Source organism: Alligator mississippiensis, chromosome 8 (genome assembly GCF_030867095.1).
Source record: "Alligator mississippiensis isolate rAllMis1 chromosome 8, rAllMis1, whole genome shotgun sequence".
NCBI lineage: Eukaryota > Metazoa > Chordata > Crocodylia > Alligatoridae > Alligator > Alligator mississippiensis.
The window spans coordinates 68296643-68314472 of record NC_081831.1 but is presented as its reverse complement, the minus strand read 5'-3'; the positions used below and the strand labels follow the sequence as shown (position 1 = coordinate 68314472).

At 46.0% G+C, this 17830-nt stretch overlaps 1 protein-coding gene across 3 annotated transcripts in view; it reads left to right on the top strand.

The window, feature by feature from the left end:
- Positions 1-17830, top strand: part of COL4A5 (collagen type IV alpha 5 chain) — a 133569-nt gene that overhangs the window by 29300 nt on the left and 86439 nt on the right. For all 3 annotated transcript variants that reach the window (XR_009464002.1, XM_019487801.2, XM_059732819.1), the window contains exon 2: positions 6627-6686. Coding sequence is in view for 2 of the 3 variants with exons in the window: in XM_019487801.2 (XP_019343346.1) it covers positions 6627-6686 (60 nt within the window). In the remaining variant the exon portion in view is untranslated. The remainder of the gene's footprint in view (positions 1-6626; positions 6687-17830) is intronic.

Sequence of the window (17830 nt, the reverse complement as noted above, 5' to 3'; positions counted from 1 at the left end):
TATCGCCAGACCCCCAAAACTTCACATTTGAATTTCCCTGCACTTGCAGTGGTATATGTGGCTTCAGGTCACTCCTAAAGTAAAGAACTAAAATCCTTTCTTTATTTTCTTGGTTATGCTGCAGATTCACCACATAACTTGTAGGCAGCATTTGCCCAGATTCTTAGTTTTGGTTTTATCAATTGTAAAAATCTTCAGTTCATTCTCCAGGCCTGAAAGAATCCAGCACTTCCTGTTGAATTATTTCTCACTAACTGTATACTTTAAGTCTAGACGTGTTCAAGTCAGCAGGTCCTGATGATCTCCACCCCAGAGTGCTGAGGGGAATTAGCAGAGGTCATTGTGGGACCCCTGGCACAGCTTTACAAGCACTTGTGGTGCTCTGGCGAGGTGCTAGAGGACTGGAAAAGGGCCAATGTGGTCCCCATTTTCAAAAAAAGGCAGATAGAGGAGGACCCAGGAAACTACAGGCCCGTTAGTCTTACCTTGGTCCTGGGAAAGCTCTTTGAGAAAATTATCCAGGAGTACATCTGCAAGGGAACAGCAGGGGGGATCATGCTTAGGGGAAACCAACATGGGTTCATTCGAGGTAGGTCCTATCAAACCAACCTGGTGGCCTTCTATGACCAGGTCACAAAATCCTTGGACACAGGTGTCACAGTGGATGTAGTCTTTCTGGACTTTAGAAAGGCCTTCGACACTGTCTCTCACCCCATTCTTATTAAGAAATTAGGTGACTGTGGCGTCAATGCCTACACAGTCAGTTGGGATGCAAATTGGCTGGAGGGCTGTACCCAAAGAGTGGTGGTGGAAGGGTCATTTTCGACCTGGAGGGATGTGGGCAGTGGGGTCCCCCAGCTCTCGGTCCTCAGGCCCACACTGTTCAACATCTTCATCAGCAACTTGAACGAGGGGGTGATAAGCACCTTGTTCAAAGTCACAGATGACACTAAAATGTGGGGAGAAGTGGGCACGCTGGAGGAGAGGGACAGCCTGCAACTAGATCTAGACAGGTTACAGGGGTGGGTGGATGAGAACAGAATGAGTTTCAACACTGACAAGTGCAAGGTGCTGCACCTGGGGAGGAAGAAGTAGCAACATACCTACAGGCTAGGGAACTCCCTTCTAGTCAGCACAGAGGCAGAAAAGGATCTTGGTGTCATTATTGATTCCAAAATGAACATGGGCTGCCAATGTGGGGACTTGGTCAGGAAGGCTAACCGCACCTTGTCATGCATCCACAGGTGCATTATGAGCAGGTCCAAGAAGGTGATCTTCCCCCTCTATGCGACACTGGTCAGGCCGCAGTTGGAGTACTGCGTCCAGTTCTGGGCGCTGCACTTCAGGAGGGATGTGGACAACATGGAGAGGGTCTAGAGGAGGGCCACTCGCATGATCAGGGGGCAGCAGGGCAGGCCCTATGAGCAGAGGCTATAGGACCTGAACCTGTTTAGCCTCCACAAAAGAAGGCTGAGAGGGGATCTGGTGGCCATCTACAAACTGGCCAATGGGGGCCAGCAGGCTATGGGAGAGTCCCTACCGGGACTAACGGAGCACTACAGGGAGTAACGAGGAATGATGGCCATAAGTTGACCGAGAGTAGATTCGGGCTAGATATCAGGAGGCACTACTTCACAGTCAAGGCGGGTAGGATCTGGAACTAACTTCCAAGGGAAGTGGTGCTTGCTCCTACCCTAAGGGTCTTCAAAAGGAGGGTAGATAATCACCTAGGCGGGGTCGTTTGACCCCAACATTCTTTCCTGTCCAGGGCAGGGGGTCGGACTTGATGATCTGCTCAGGTCCCTTCTGACCCTACCTGCTATGAAACTATGAAGTCAGCATCTTGGGTGCAGCATCTTGACTACAGAAGGTTGAGGCTACAGCCATGCATGGGACTCTGCCATGTTGATGTTGTTTCCTGTGCCTTGGAAAACTTAAAGGTGATGTTGAGAGAGCAGACTAGTTATGTGATACTCTGGTCCTGAAGTTTGTTTGGAGAACGTAATTGTCCTTGCATAGGTGAGATTCTAGATGCGGCTGGGCTTGGCATGGGACTTGAGGAAATAAGTTTAGTGTGTTATTGTAACATGCTGCTTTTTAAACTGCCAATATCAGAACGCTCAAGCTCTGACTAGTGCCTGGTAAACTTGTTAAACTCTGTGCGTATACCACACATTATGCAACAGGTCCTTGTTTGTACTTCTCCCACGTAGAAATGGCCCTTTATGTTACCAGAAGAACCTAGCTGAGTTTACCGATGGAAGAGGTCTCATTCCACTTTCAGTATCTGATTTATGGTTAGTTGGCTATTGCACAGGTCAAGGTAGAGGTAGGGGAGTTGGGCATATGGGACTTAGCAGATGAGAGTTGTAGGATCATAGGAGGAAGAGGAGGAGGTACAGGTGTGAGGTTATTGAAGGTTCAGGCGTGGGGGAGGGCATGTAGCCAGCGGTGGATATGGGTACCAGGGCAGAGGATTTTAAGTGTGGGCAGAGGTAAGCACTGCGGGGTGGGAGGGCAGAGATGCAGAGGTGAGCATGATGTGTGGAGAAGGGAGCTTGGGGCCGGGGCGAGGTGGAGGTACTGGGGGAGGTGGAGGTAGGCAGGGACATGCAGGGGCATAGGAGCATTCATGAGCACAGTCAGTGCACAGGGTCACAAAGGTGAGGGAGGATGGGAGCACCAGTGTTGTGGCAAGGACACAGCACCATCTGGGGGCACAGCAGAGGGAGTGTGGGGTTGGAAGTGAGGATACAGACAAGTGCATGGGAAGAGGCAGGGACAGGTGGGCATTGCAGGTTTGGACAAGTGAGCAGGCAACTGGGACACATGAGCACAGGGGCAAGTCACTATTTGGGACACATGGGTGCAGGCACGTTTTCTGGGGCATGGGGACTGAAGCACAGGTGTGGAGGCACAGGGATGCAGAGTAGAGCAGGCATAGTGCGTGCATGAATCCCTCTGGCCTTAAGGCTTCTTTAAAAGCACAGTTATATCTGCAAGTGGAGAATCCTTTTGTATTTCATTAAAAAACCTATTTTATTATATGTAGAAGCTACACATAGAGTAATATCCAAAAAAAGAATCATTCCTTTGTTTGGCCTGGAAACAGGATAAGGAATGGAAACACCTTTCAGGTCCACTTTGAGGAAAACTTTAGGCACTGCATCTTAATACAGATACTTTCTTATAATTCACAATACTGGGAAGGATGTGTTTTTTATCTTTTGGCATCCTTGCTTCTACTAATGAATACCTTTCTGCCAGTGTTGGCAATAATGTGTCAGCGTCTTGCAAGAACTGGGTTTGATGCCAGTTAGCAAAAAATATCTCGGTAAAACAGTGAGTCTGACTAAGAGCCGAATGAACTTCAATTAAAAAGGTTATCTTTGACTTCACTGGATTTCAAATTGGGGCCCATTCTGCATATTTTGTGTGCTGAAAGCATTATTATTTGGGGCCTTTCTTAATATTGGCAGCATGCAATTTCCTTCCATGGCCTTATTGCTAAAGTGCTGGGAGAAGGGGATGCAGAGAGATTGGCCAGATTCCACCCCACCTTGTTTACCCACCATTACATTTTCCTTCCATACTCAAACATGCCTTCTATTCCTATCTCTGTATGTCACAGGGCAGTCCTTTCTCATCTTCCTCCCACAGTCCCCTACAGTTGTTGCTTTAAAAGTCCAGAACACACTACAGACACATTCTGAAAGGAACGGAGGTGGGTTAAGTACGATCTTCCTCTAACCATTCTGTCATTATAAATCTTATGTTTATAATGCAAAACCTTAAGTACAACTTCAGGCTTCCCACACAAACTTAACCTGCTAGCATTTTTTAGCATTGAATACTTGCTGCTGTTTCACATTATACTGTGAGAGACATTTCTGCATCAGTTGGAGGCAGCAGAAACTTTCTTGCACTGATGTGAAGTCTCATTGTCAAGGGAAATGTGCTGTGTGGGGGCTGAAGCACAGTTAAGAGATACTCCATAGCTTGGTGTTTCTAGGCCTTTTTAGGGTTTATGGGGCAATGCCATATATAACTAAGCTTAATCCTTTTTAAGTGAAGTTTTGATAGTAAAATTAATCCTAAAACTGTTTTTGAAATCTTGCATCCCTTTTTCTTAATTTGTTATTGTTGACTTTTGATTAACTTTGGAAAAGTATTCTTGTCCCTTTAGATACTAAATTGGCTAGGTAAGGTCAATTTTATTGCTGGAAATGTTCCCATATAGTCAGTTTCCACTAATTGAGGAGTTTTAAGAGACAATTCCAAATCCAGGAACTGGAAGTGCCCCTGTACTGGAATCAGTGGAGTGAACAAAGCATCAAGTTTGTTCTGCCTTTTACTCCAAAATGATTAACACCATCCCAGATTTGTGCGGCTGCACATGAAGCATCTGATGCTTGGTAATCTGTTTAGGCTGAGAGCCAGGACATTCCTAAAGCCAGGTAGGTGATGGGTCACATCACATTTCTTTGATAAGGGAGAATAGAGTTGAGGGTGGGCATGCTCAGGATCTGACACTCCAGCCTGTCTGCCTGTTTGACTGAAACTTGCTTTGTATGAAATATCCTCTTAAAGTCAAGGACTTTTTTATTTCAGTTTAAAGTGTGGACTGTACTTTTCTTCACGGTAGCACAACACTTTCTCGACAACTAGCCAAACACCAATATCCTGTGCAAAGTAGTGTGCAAAGAGTAAACATTTTATGCTATTACTTGTGATTTAACCAGAAATTTTTGACAACTGTTGACTATATAGGTACACATGCAATATCTCAACTGTTTATCTCCAGAAGCGTGGGTCCTTTAACTTTTTAACCCACCAATTATTTTACAGTCATCTCTTTAGAGTTTTAATTCACAGAATTGTTGAAAAAGGAAAAGGTGTAGAAATTCAGTAAATATGATGCAGAAGAGACATCAGCCTTAAATTTTATCCCCAGATGAATCTGAGTTGTTGGGGGTTTTTTTGGAGAACTGTGCCAATCTGTTTTCTTAAAACAAAACAACAACTTGTAGCTTTGTCACACTTGTGGATGGTATCATACGTGGGCCACTGGGATGTTAGATTATTATAGTTCTGGTAGTAACTGGGCTGTGGTAGGGAGAAAGTAATAGGTCCTTCCAGTAACACTTTGATACTGTGCTGTTAAGTTTCAGTCTTCACTATGCAAATGCTGAACAAAAAGTGACATCTAGCGGTTGGAGCTTATAAAACTGTTCTTCCCAGATTTGGAATGTGGGCTGGTTAAGGCTCTTCCACTCTGGCCAGAAAAAATGATGTTCAGAGATCCTGGTTTTCTCTGTTTAAAAATCCAAAGTTTGCAATTTGGAAGCCTACCAGTGCTTCAATCATTATAATAAAATACATTCTAAATACCTATATATTTTGGCATTTCATTTTGTTGGTTTTTTTATCATAGAAAATTAGAGCTCCGCCTGCCCCCTTCACTCACCAGGACACCGGTCCAGCTGCAGTTGCCCCCACTGCTGCTTTGTGGCACTAAGCAGCCCTGATTTATGCTGGTGCCCTGCCCCCAATGTGTGGGGAAGCAGGGGGTGTATGGACATGGGTGATGTGTGGGAAGGGCAGGAGGGCACAAGTGATGTATCAGGGGTGAAGGAGGGGCAGGCCCCTCTCCCCCCCCAGATTTCTATACCCACAGTGGGGCATGGGGCTCCAGGCTGCAGCCTGGCTGGACCAACTCCGGACAGGAGCCATCTCTGCGGCTTAGCTGAAGGAACCTGGCGTCAGAGAGAGCACCGTGCTGCCAGGGCCACTAAGGTGAGGTACAGTGGCAGCAGGGAGATGTGCCCCTTGCTGTTGCTGAGCGGCTGGGGAGTGCTGTACCTCACCAGCCATGGCAGCGCAACTCTCTCTCCCGTGCTGGGTCCTGCTTACTGGGCCATGGAGGCAGCTTTTGCCTGGAGCTGGTCCAGCCCTGCTGCAGCCCTGTGTCCTGCTGTGGAAATTTGGGGGCACGTGCCCCACACTCCCACTGTGTTGCTTGTGCTCCCTGTCCGCTCTGTGCTGCCCTGCTATGGACACAGAAATCTCAGGGTGCACATACCCCCTTCCATTCCCTGCAATGCATCTCCTGTGCCCCCCTTCACTCACCTCCATAGACTTACATGGTGGGAACTGAAGGAGCTGGTCTCCTCCACTCTGCTTGGCTGCCACGTGCATCTGTGCATGTGAAACATGCACGTGGAGCCCCTTTGAGTCTGGAACACTGCTAGCCTGCAAGGGGACACTTGCCATTTCCTGGGCTTTTCTCCTTTTAGAAGAGAATCTGTGTTTTGCCACATTTTTCCATGGCAAACAGAAAACTTGGATCCCTGATGATGTTATACTTGCTAGTAAAAATTGTGTTTTAAGACCAGATTAAAAACCCATTCTTTTTCCTCTGGCAACTGTAGATTGGTATTCAGACTTGGGCATAACACCTACAACTAATCTGCCTGAAAACTCTCATCCAGTTGAACACATGCTAGATAAGTGTATGGGATTTTAAAATATATTTTTAAGATAAGACTTTAATATGAATGTGTTGTGTAGAACTGATATTTAATTTTCAATGAAAAACTTCTGACTTTTCTTTTATTTCTCTTAAGGCTTGCCATGGATGTACATCATCATCCAAATGTGACTGTAGTGGTGTCAAAGGTGAAAAGGTAAGCACTCTTATAGTTCTAGTAGCCATTTGCAATAAAATTTAAGATCAAGTGTTCTGTGGATCTGGACTATACTCTCTTTCCACAATGGTTTGGGTAGTCTGTCCTTCTGGGTATTCTTTCTACCTGTAATTGGTGTTGTGCACTTGTTTTGTTTTTGTTGCAACAGTGATGAAGCTCAAGGCAGGTCGGACCCAATTGTTCCATGTGGTAGCACCATACTGGATTCCTAATGTCATTTTCTTCCACCCTTCTCCCTTAAAAAGACTGAAAATGTACTTGTTTCTGCTGCAGTATTGGCAGCATTAGAGAGGTAAATTCTGACAGTGTGGGAGCAAGTCATATTTACTGCTGTTAAGCTAAACTCATCACCATTTCTGTCGTGATACACAATTCAGTCATGGGAGTGTGCAAGGTAATCCAGGGAAAAGTTTCATGACAGTCATGGCTGTTGTTAATTTACCTCTTGGCAGAAGATCTTAGAATACCTTGGTGCAAACAATGTATCCTCTATCTGGTTCACTCATTCACTGGTGGCAGGTACTTCTACTTGAGCTGATCACTTAGCCACAGAACCAAGTTTTGAGAAGGTGGAAGGAATGATTCCAAATGGGAGAGTAATTTAATAGCAAGAAGCTATGATGCAGCTCACAAGATTTAGCAGTTTATGGGGCCAGACACTGGAGGTAATTTCTACAGCTTGCTTTTTTCACTGAGAAATTTCTGCCAGGATTAAGTAGCTAAAATCATTATATAAGTTTCAGTTTTCTTTAGACTCCTAACAGGAGAATTATGTAAACCTGGATCTTCAATAGTTAGCCCAGGTTTAATACTGAAACATCCTGTTTACTTTCCCCTAGAAATAGAAGGAATTCTCATAAGTGTTTTTAGTCAACAAAAACTCTTGAGGGGTTAGATGCCGCTACTTCTCTTTTCTTGGGGGAAGTGGGGAAGAGACAACCCTCTTAGTAGACAGTCAATTTGCTTTGGGAACTTAATAGACAAACAGTTCCACAGAGCACTTGTGGCTGTGATGGTACTTAAGCTGACTAATCCTGTGCTGTATTTTTTTCCAGCTGCTATGTTTAAAAGGCAAACGAAGGCAAGTAAACGCACACTAGCCAGGACTGTCAAACTTGGCTCCTAAGTCTCACCGGGCTTCTATACATGTGCAGGGAAGCTGTTCTGACATGGTGCAATGACAGTTAGTCAGAGCAGACTCAATCAAGTCTGCTGAAGCATGGTAATTACAGCATCCCCACACTGAAAAGTGGTGGTAAGGTGCTTTAAACTAAAGTTCATTTGAGCTTTAATTCAAAGCGCCCCACTGCTATTTTTCAGCGCGGGGACACTGGTGTATGTGATGCTTCAGGTGCTTTTAATTAGTGTGGCTCTCAGAGCTGTTCTAATTAAAGCTCTCCCCACCCCCAGCTCCCGGAGCACATCTATAAATGCCTCTTATCTGAAATACAAGTGCCTCATCTTGAAAATGCTGAACACCAAATCCCATTTTAACCAAAGGGAACAGGGTGTGTTCTGCAACTTTCAACCTTGACATTAGTAGTTTAATTTTAAGAACTTAATTGTAAGCTTAATAACTTTGCCTAATAACTATTTCCCTTGCAAGAAATCATTGTTAAGGCATGTGGAAAGAGAAATTGTCTGAACCCCTCCCTCCCACTCAGTTAGGCAGACAATCTTACTGTTGAGACATGGCCTAGACAACTGTGCAGTAACAGGGTGCAAAGCCACATCAACTAATCTTATCAGAAATGTCTAACCACTTTTAACAAGAATTTAGAAAGTGATCCATAACATCTTAAACTCATGCCATTCCATTCTGTCATGTCTACAAGTTTCAAAGATGGTTTCTTAAAGCCATGTAAACAAGAATAACCTTAAATGAACCAAAATGACTCCAGATACTTATTAGTTACTTTGTCAGTGTTGTGATATGCTGACGCAGAATTTTACAATGGACTGAAACTTAACGAGACAGATGTCTAATATTTAGAATCATCCAGGATGCCACACCTTTGATCCAGGTGGCTACAAGCAAATGAGATCATTCCTTTTGTAGATTGTAGGCATGCTTACAATCCCTTAGTTAATCATGTTGGTATCATAGTTGTATGATTATTGAATAAACTTTCTTGACAAGAAGTTCTTCAGGCTAAATGTGAATCTACCCAATAGATTTTAAGCCCTGCAGGTACCATTTTGCATATCGTCAGACCAAGTAAATCATAACCGAGGTCATAGGATTAATTTACTCTGCTTAGCCCAGAGGTGGCAGAGCAAAACCTGGGTGTGGACTCCAAAACCACGTGCACGATTAACACATTAAAAAAATTAAAGCAAGAACCAATTAATGTGTTAACCATGAATGTTAACTCTGATTAATTGACAGCCTTAGTTAATATCTGTGTTGCCATGTAGCAGTTCTAGAGATGCTTTAAAAAATTGCTTAATTCCTAACAGAGAGTAATTTTTCACTAATGTGGAGAACTGGGATCTGTGGCACTCTTTATTTAAAAAACAAAACCAAACCCCAAAAACTCATGTTCTTCAGCATGTGTGACTGTTAACCTACTTGAATGTGTAGGCATAGGCGACGAGTGAAAATATTATTTGAGGGGACTGAGTAAAACAAACTTAAAATATACTTGTACTGTGCTGCTTTGGGCTGCAGGGCAGTACAAGGTATGCCCACCTGACCCCTGCCCCTCCCTCCTGTATGGCCCTTATGCGTTGGTGCTGTATGCGGCGGCAGAGGATCGTGTGGCAGGGTCGGTAGGCAGGGTGTGGCAGTGGAGCAGTGAAGCTGTGCAGAGCTAAGTGTGTGTGGGGCACTGGCCTGGCTGCACGCCAAGCAGCACCAGGCGCTGTGGGATGGCAGCGCCGTGGTGCTGCTGCTGTTGCCTGCTGCCAGTTGGTGTAGAGGGGGCTAGCCCTGGCCACAGTGGTCAAGATAAGGAGCATCCTCTCAAACAGGCTTAATTCTGTGAGAAGGCTGTTCCTCAACCCAGCCTTGGGAAGGGGGCTGTTTTGCCAAGGCTGCAAAGATCAAAAGAGGCTGATAAGATCAACCCTACAGAAAGGGTGGGGGAATTTGTCAGCTGCTGCAGCTGACAGAGATGAAGAGCCAAGGTCTGAAGCAAACAGGCTATGACTTGGCCTCATGGAGAACAGGGAATACAGAGGTGCAGGTGTACCAAAATTGAGGCTTGAAGGGAATGCCAAGAGGAGGTTAACTGTGCTTGGGACTAGATCTGCCATTGAGGGGAATGCCAAGAGGAGGTTAACTGTGCCTGTGACTAGATCTGCCAAATCTTTTTGAATGCTTGGAGCAAAATAAGCAAGTTTTTTGGAGTTGTTGCAGACTGTTCCCATCTATTCCTTCCCAATGGAGAGCAGCTCTGCAGGTGCCAAGTCTGCAGAGTCTGCTAAATGTTTTGATTAGCAACTGAAGGGGTGTGGAGAGTAACCAGCTCATTTATTGGGGCCAGATTGCAGGATCCCACCCCAAAGAAGTAGAGGCACTGACTGGCCACTTGCAAAGGGAGTTCTTGTTGTGGGTACAAGGCAAAGAGAGAGGGAAGAGGTTACAGAAGGGGCAGCCTCCCCAAGAGCTGTGACATTGGTGCGTGTAGTACTGTGCACTCCCAGTTCACGGCCTGCAAGTGAGAGTTCCAGGGGCTGAGCACATCAGGATGAAGTCTTAAATTGATTTTTTTTACAATAATTGTTTGGGCTTGACCACTAAACAGACATCTGTTTAGAACAAATTCCATACCGTTGTCTAGTAACCAGCTGTATTGTCTGAGCTGCTTTTCTGTCTCCTCAAGGGCATGTCTATACTTCATTAGGGAGTGCCACTGTGAAAATGTTCCCTGCCCGTTCACTCCTGCTCAGGACTTGCCGCGTAATGTAGAAACATCGTGTAGCTGCTTTTTTGCACATGCAGCAAGTTACCAGCCCCTTGCTTCGTCCCAGGTGCACTCAGAGCTCACAGCAGCTTCACGATGCTTTTTTTGGTACATGGGGCACAGAGAGTTGAATCAAGTGGGCAGGTCCCCTTTTTTGTAGCAGTGAACCCTAACATTGTTCAACACATGCCCAGACTTCCTAGTGTGTCAAGTGTTTTTATCGGGAGTTATCAATGTTGTCACTGCTGTTGTCCTCATAAGGTATTACTGATGTGTTAGTGCTGAAGTCTCAGGAACTGCTGTGCCGGAAAAAGTTGCAGCTAGGAGATCCCAATACCAGACTTGTCCTACGGAACAACCACAGGCTCGGTTTAGTGGCAAAGATTTGGCCAGGTTTTTTTTTGTCTACAAGCACAGCCCAAATGTGTTTTGGCCTAACAAATACATCAGACCAAGAGTTAAGTCATTTGTATCTCTGACAAGGTAGTTGGCACAATGCCATGCAGACTCTCCTAGGCTGCTACAAAGTTCCCAATTTCCAATTTTCTTTTTATACAGTGATCAAAACAAATTAGTTGTTGCATTCTATCTGTATCTTGAGTATTTCACACCATCCTGTACCATTGGCTTGTTTCTGACCTGAGTGTTCCCATTCCAGCCTTATCATCTTGGTACTGAACTATTATATACTTTGTACAGTCATCCTCCCATCTTCTGGCAGGAATGCTCATCTGGCCTACATGCCAAGTTTTGCTTATGTAAGGAGCGCATGCGTTGGTCAGGTTTTCTGGTTAGGCCTACCCTGGCGAGTACTTTAGCAAAGCCTTTGTGTGAGCAGAATATATTGTTTGATGTTCCTCTATACCCATCACATCGTAGCCCTCATTTCAAACAGTAGTGCCTGCACTGAAAAACCCTTTGCCTGAAATGCAAGCAGGTAGCTTTGTATTTCTGCACTGTGCTTCCAGATCTGAAATCTCCACCAAATTAGTAATTATAAATGTACAAAACTGGTTTAAAAGTGTTGCAGTTGCATGTGATTTCAGAACAGTCCTGCCTGTCCTGGAAATACAGTACCAAAAAAGTAGCAGCTCTGGTTCAACAGTTAACACCTTTCAGGCTAGGTTTAAGACAAGTTGTGACTGACTGCCTTATGGTGTGTGTGTGTGTGTGTGTGTGTGTGTGTGTGTGTGTGTGTGTGTGTGCAGGGGGGGAGGGATGTTACATTTTGTCTAGGATTTAAATACAGCGCAGCTGCTGTGTTTCCTATACAAATTCTATTAAAAAATCAGCTGATTGGAATGGGAAGAAAGGTCAGAACTCTTTGTGGAAGAGCAGATCAGGAAAAAGAAACTATCCTAACATAGCTGGCATTTTGTAGTAAACACAGCTATTTTGTCTTTCTTATGAGGGTATGTACAAATAAAGTACAATGGGAAAGAACCTCTCAAATTTTGAAGCAACATCTTAATTGCCTCTTTAATATATGTTGTGCTAGAGGACCCTAACAGTGGTCAGAGCAGCAGTGCCCTAGACTGTGTCATCACTTTTTGTATCTGTCTCTTGTCCTTCTTGCAAGAAAACTCCAAACCAAGCCTCTATGTAGGACATATTAAGTATCTTCCATGACAAACTATATTTCTGTTTTAGCTTTGTGAGATGTCAATGTCTTCTAGTTGCATCTCTTCCTTCTTAGATTTTAAACATTTTGCATTGCATCTGTCCACAGTGTTGCCGCTTCATATGCATTGCTGCAACAGCAAAATTAACATACAATGGCAAAATAATGCCCTGGCAAATGACAAGCCATTTACACTGGATTATTGCTCCTTTTGCCAGATCAAAAGGAAAAGAAGCTGTTTTGGAAGATGTTCAGAATTAGTTCTGAGGATACAGAAAAAAGTCAAATCAAATTGCTTTGTTCGCTGTTCCCTCTTTGCCCAGTATTAAATATCAGCCTTAAAACTAAAGTGGTGTTTGATGTATAGTTTTGTTTGTTTATTTTTGGTGGGTAAAACATAAGAGACCTAATTCTGTTAGCAAGTTCAGTTCATACCAGTGACCAAAAGCATGTCTCTTCCTAAAGGAACCGACCGGTAACTCATATAAGAGGTTATAGTGCACACAGGGCAACTTACTATAAATGTGTGTGTGCAGTGGGGGAGGAGGTAGGTTCTCCTTTTAGATGAGGGGTTGGCTTTGTTTCATGTGTTTCAGGGAGCACAACAACTTTGTAACACTGCTCACTCTCTCCTCCCCATCCCCCTTATTCCTGCCTCACCCCTTTCTCCGTATCTTCATCTCAATTGACTGGTTAACTGATGCATCTCACTGCTGACAAACATTTACTGAAATAAATCCTTCCTTCGAAGGACAGTTTTGTGCTACAGGTCCAGCAAACCCCTAAGACCTTGTGAGTGGGTTCTCAAATATTTGTTTCTTACTATGATTAGTCAGATTTTGAGGATCAGGCTTACAAAGGCATACAGGGCCCTAATTCTATTTAACAAAGCAGCCAGGACCATCAATAATGTGTCTAACCTGCTTAGGCATTTATGCAAGTCCCACTTGGCACCTCTTTGTATCTTTAGGTGCCTAAATATCTTCGTAATTTTGGCACTTAGGGCATCTATACATGTGCTCTGGGGGGAAGGGAGCACTTTAGTTAGCGCGGCTCTTGGACTTGCTCTAATTAAAGTGTCCGCATCTATTCAGTGTCCCACACTGCGTGTTAATTAACATGCTGCAGCAGACTGTTCTGATATGTGCTAATTAGCATGTGTAAGAGCAGACATTCAGCATGTGTACTCTTAGTTTTTAGGGATAGTAGATAGTGGGTGTGTCTACATGTGCACTTTAATGCGCTTTAGCCTATTTTAATGTGCATTAACATGTCACAACCCGCCCCCCCCCCCCCCCCCCGTGCTTTCAGTAATATGCATTCAAATATGTTGATGCACTTTTTCCTAGTACCTCACACTGGAGGTCCTAAATTTTAATGCACATTAGCAAAAGTGCATTAATGAACATGTAGAGGCACTCGGCGTGTGTATAAATGCCCTACGGTGCTATCCTGCCCTGTCTTCTGTCTAGAAAATGAGACTGGAGAGAGGAAGGAAAAAGTCAACAGAATGAGCTTGGAGATTTCATCTCTAATGGCTGCATATTCTCCTATATGAGAGGTTAATCTAATTTCATTTATAGTCATTTCTGAATATTAGAGACTGCCATAAATACTAATCCAAAGCTGAAAAGACCTTCAGTTTTCAGGGCTAGGTTATATGTGCTGCAATTTTGTTGAGCCCGATATTCCCACAGGAGCAATTCACCTTTAGACCTAGTGTTTCAAAAGCATTGAGCCTTTGCATCTCCTGTAATAGTCAGTGAGAGTAGTAAATCAAATGTGTGTAAATATTATCATAGAATCATAGAAGTAGGGTTGGAAGGGACCTTGTAGATCTTCAAGTCCGACCCCCTGCCTGGGCAGGAGGAAAACTGGGCTCAAATGACCCCGGCCAGGTAGGCATCAAGCCTCTTCTTCAAGACCCCCAGGGTAGGAGCCAGCACCACTTCCCTTGGAAGTTGGTTCCAGATCCTAGCCGCCCTGACTGTGAAGTAGTTCTTACGGATGTCTAATCTAAACCTACTCTCCAACAACTTGTGGCCGTTATTCCTTGTTATTCCGGGGGGCGCTAGGGGAAACAAGGCCTCCCCCAAACCCTTCTGGTCCCCCCTAGTGAGTTTATAGATGGTCACTAGGTCCCCCCTCAGCCTTCTCTTGTGAAGGCAGAACAGGTTCAGGTCCCGTAGCCTCTCATTGTAGGGTCTGCCCTGCTGTCCCCGGGTCATGCGGGTGCCCCTCCTATGGACCCTCTTAATGTTGTCCACATCCCTCTTGAAGTAGGGTGCCCAGAACTGGACACAGTACTCCAGCTGAGCCTGACCAGTATTGCGTAGAGGGGGAGGATCACCTCCTTGGACCTACTTGAGATGCACCTGTGAATGCACGTCCAGTTAGCCCTGCCGACCGTGACCTTGCATCATCGGTCCATGTTCATCTTGGAGTCAGTGATGACTCCAAGATCCCATTCTGCCTCCGTGCTCTCAAGAAGGGAGTTTCCCATCTTATAAGTGTGCCGCTGGTTACAACTGCCCAAGTGCAGTATTGAAACGTATCCTGTTTTTGTTAGCCCACCCCTGCAACCTATCCAGGTCTTGCTGCAGTCTTTCTCTCCCTACTAGCGTGCCCACCTCACCCCAAATTTTGGTGTCATCAGCAAATTTAAACAAGTTGCTTTTCACCCTGTCGTCCAAATCGCTGATAAAGAAATTGAACAGTGTGGGCCCAAGGACCAAGCCCTGGGGGACTCCGCTGCCCACTTCCCCCCAGGTCGAATATGACCTGTCCACCACCACCCCCTGAGTATGACCCTTCAGCCAATTTGCAATCTGTCTGACTGTGTAGGCATCAATGCCACAGTCGCCTAGTTTTTTAATAAGGATGGGGTGGTCAACAGTGTCAAAGGCCTTGCTGAAGTCCAGAAAGACTACATCCACAGCGACACCTGTATCCAATGCTTTTGTGACCTGATCATAAAAGGCAATCAGGTTGGTCTGACATGACCTGCCCCTAATGAAACCATGCTTGGTTGCCCTTGAGCACCATCCCCAATGCCGGCCCATCACAGATGTGCTCCTTGATGATCTTCTCAAAGAGTTTCCCCAGGATTGAGGTAAGACTGACAGGCCTATAGTTGCCTGGGTCCTCCCTCCTCCCTTCTTTAAAGATGGGGACCACATTGGCTATCTTCCAATCATCTGGCACCTGGCCCAAGCACCACGAGTGCTCGTAAAGCTGTGCCAAGGGCCCTGCAATAACCCCTGCTAGCTCCCTCAACACCCTGGGGTGGAGAGCATCTGGACCTGCTGATATGAACATGTCCAGCCCCTCCAGAAGCACTCTAACCCGATCCTCCTCAACCTTAGGTCTTGAGGCGTTCCCCTCGAGTCCGTCTTGAATCACGGTGGGGGAGTCCTGGTCCCTGCACAAGAAAACGGAGGTGAAGAATTTGTTAAAGAGGTCCGCCTTCTCCTCTGGCGCAACCACCAGATTGCCCAGCGTATCTTGCAGGGGCCTCACATTTCCCAGTGCCTTCTTCATCCTCCCTATATATTTGAAAAAGGATTTTTTATTATCTTTGATCTTAGACCCTAGTTCTAGCTCTATGTCCGCCTTAGCTTTCCTAACAGCCCCCCTACAGGCCCGAGCAGTGGAGGTATACTCTTCTTTGTAGATAGCCCATCGCCGCGCCCCCCCCCACTGGGTGTACACCGCTGTTTTGGCAACCAGGCATTCCCAGACGTCCTTGGTGAGCCAAGGGGGCTTTTGGGCACTCTTGTCCCCCTTGTTTCTTGTTGGGATTGTCACCCCTTGGGCCCTGAGTATAGTCTCCATAAGGAATGACCACTCATCTTGGGCACTGAGTTCCCCTGCCCTCGAGAATCCCAGCGCCTCTCCCACCAATCTCCTCAACTCGTTGAAGATGGCCCTCTTGAAGTCTAGGGCTACCGCCTTGCTGCAGGCCCTTGTCACCCTGCGCTGGATGATGAATTCCAGCAAGCGATGATCGCTATCACCCTGGTGGTCCAGGACCTGGAGCCCCCTTACCAGATCATCGCCTGTGGCCAGGACCAGGTCCAACAGGGCATTTCCTCTGGTGGGACTGTGCACCTCCTGGGTTAAGTGGAGGTCCCGTATCTTGGCCAGGAACCTCCTGGAATGGTCCGACCTGGCTGACTGCTCTTCCCAGCAGATGTCCGGGTAATTTAGATCACCCATGACAACTACATCCCTTGCCTTAAGTGCCTCTACAAGCTGGCCCGAAAATTCCCGGTCCAGTTCCTCCCCTTGGTTGGGGGGTCTGTAGTAGACCCCCACCGTTAAATCCCTCTCCCCATGACCCCCTTGTATCGACCCAGAGCACTTCAGCTTGTCCCTCCTGACCCCGTTTTGCTGGCAGAGGATGTGTATTGCTCTTTGACATAGAGCACCCTGCCCCCTCCCTTCCTTCCTTCTCTATCCCACCTGTAGAGCCTATAGCCCCTAATGCTAACTGCCCAGTCATGGGATGAATCCCAGCACGTTTCTGTAAGCCCTACTATGTCTGGGTTTGAACTGGCTATTCTGAGGGCGAGTTCTTCCTGTTCCCCATACTATGAGCATCGGTATACAGGCATTGCATAGCTGCGCGTGCCACCCCCCCAATTAGGAAGACTACCTGGACCCCTGTTTCTTACCTGGGCACTCCTTGCGTGTGTCACCTGTCTTGCTTGGGTGGTGTCTCCATGTCTTCCTGCAGCCCCCTCCCCCGGCAAGGCTAGTTTAAAGCTTGCCATACGAGATCAGCCAACCTGGAAGAGAAGACACGCTTGCCTTTGAGAGAGAGGTAAAGCCCATCACGCCCCAGCAAGTCCCCTGCCCGAAAGCATGGGTCATTATCTATGAACCCAAGGCCACCTGGCGGCACCAACTCCATAAGCGCCGGTTGACCTTGCCAATGCAGGTCTCGTGTTGCCATCCCCGCCTACTCACTGGAAAAAGAGAGAATACCACCTGTGCCCCCATCTCCTTAAACTTGGCCCCCAGTGCCTCGAAGTCCTTAATAATGTGGTTAGGGTTGCCCCTGGCCGCGTCATTTGTTCCCACATGGATGACAACCATGGGGTACTGGTCTGCAGGTTGGATGTAGGCCGGGATCCTCTCCGTGATCATTATGGGTCATGTGGAGTGATCATGGAGTCCTGATGTTTCATACTCACTTGAGAGAGGACTAGAAACCTATGCTTGGGAGACAGTAGCCAAAAGCAGACATCTCTTGCAGGGGAAGCCATTTACAAGCCACACTATGGGTGCATGTGTCTTTCTCCCTTCTACCGCAGATCATATTTTTAAAAGGACACTAAAATTCCTTTTTATAAAAATAAAATCTGGTCCTGCAGTCCTGCAACTGCTGTCTACCCAGCACAGTAGCACTTTTCCACACTCTCAGTTGATGGTGACTGGTCTAAGAGAGAGGTCTCAGAAACTTAGCAATAGGTGGAAATTGAGTTTTCTCAGATTCCAAGAGTAAGAGTATCTCAAACTTTGAGACCCTGACAACCTCCTGAATACTTTAAAAATGTCTCTGTCTTCAGTGTGAGGAATACCTACTAACC